The following is a 534-nucleotide window of genomic DNA, read 5'->3' as shown; positions in this document are numbered from 1 at the left end:
AATGCAGGATTATTATTAGTATTAGTATTTACCAGCGATAGGACGAGTTCACAGACGGACAATAATCATTCAGATAGATACAGTATCTCTCTAGGATTTAGATCTATAACCATCTGTCAATACATTCCACATGAATATACGCACATGTCCTCCCCGCATCCCGCAGAAATAGAAAGTGTAACGCCAATGCAGGTACAGTAGGTTTCCCCCGTAGGTCTACTTAAGTAAGCTTGGGTGACGTTTGAGACACCAGTCATCCTGTAAACACCATCGAGTGACGACCTACTCTGCTGCTTGTCCTGCCCCGCTTCTTAAGCTTTTGCGCTCCACAATGGCTTCTCAAGGTATGGTTTGATGCGTAGTTCGTTGACGTGTTTTGGGTGTTAGTGAATATACAAGTTGATGTGAAGGCATGCTTGTGATATGCGACCGTCGAACTGGTGTATGGAAGTTTTCGGATATCGGTAGTTAGAATAGGGAGTTAGTTTTCAATTGTAGTAGAATATGAATGGTGTTTTCAGTTAAGAATTGTTT

General features: G+C 41.9%; 1 protein-coding gene across 1 annotated transcript in view; it reads left to right on the top strand.

Moving 5' to 3' along the window:
- Positions 1–219: 219 nt before the first annotated feature.
- LOC119593810 overlaps positions 220–534 on the top strand; it is a gene marked incomplete at its 3' end in the record, with an annotated part of 1,500 nt that continues 1,185 nt past the window's right edge. The window contains 1 exon segment of the mRNA XM_037942840.1: positions 220–344. Coding sequence (XP_037798768.1) covers positions 332–344 — 13 coding nt within the window.

Source organism: Penaeus monodon, chromosome 32 (genome assembly GCF_015228065.2).
Source record: "Penaeus monodon isolate SGIC_2016 chromosome 32, NSTDA_Pmon_1, whole genome shotgun sequence".
Classification (NCBI taxonomy): domain Eukaryota; kingdom Metazoa; phylum Arthropoda; class Malacostraca; order Decapoda; family Penaeidae; genus Penaeus; species Penaeus monodon.
This window is presented reverse-complemented; position numbering and strand designations above follow the sequence as displayed.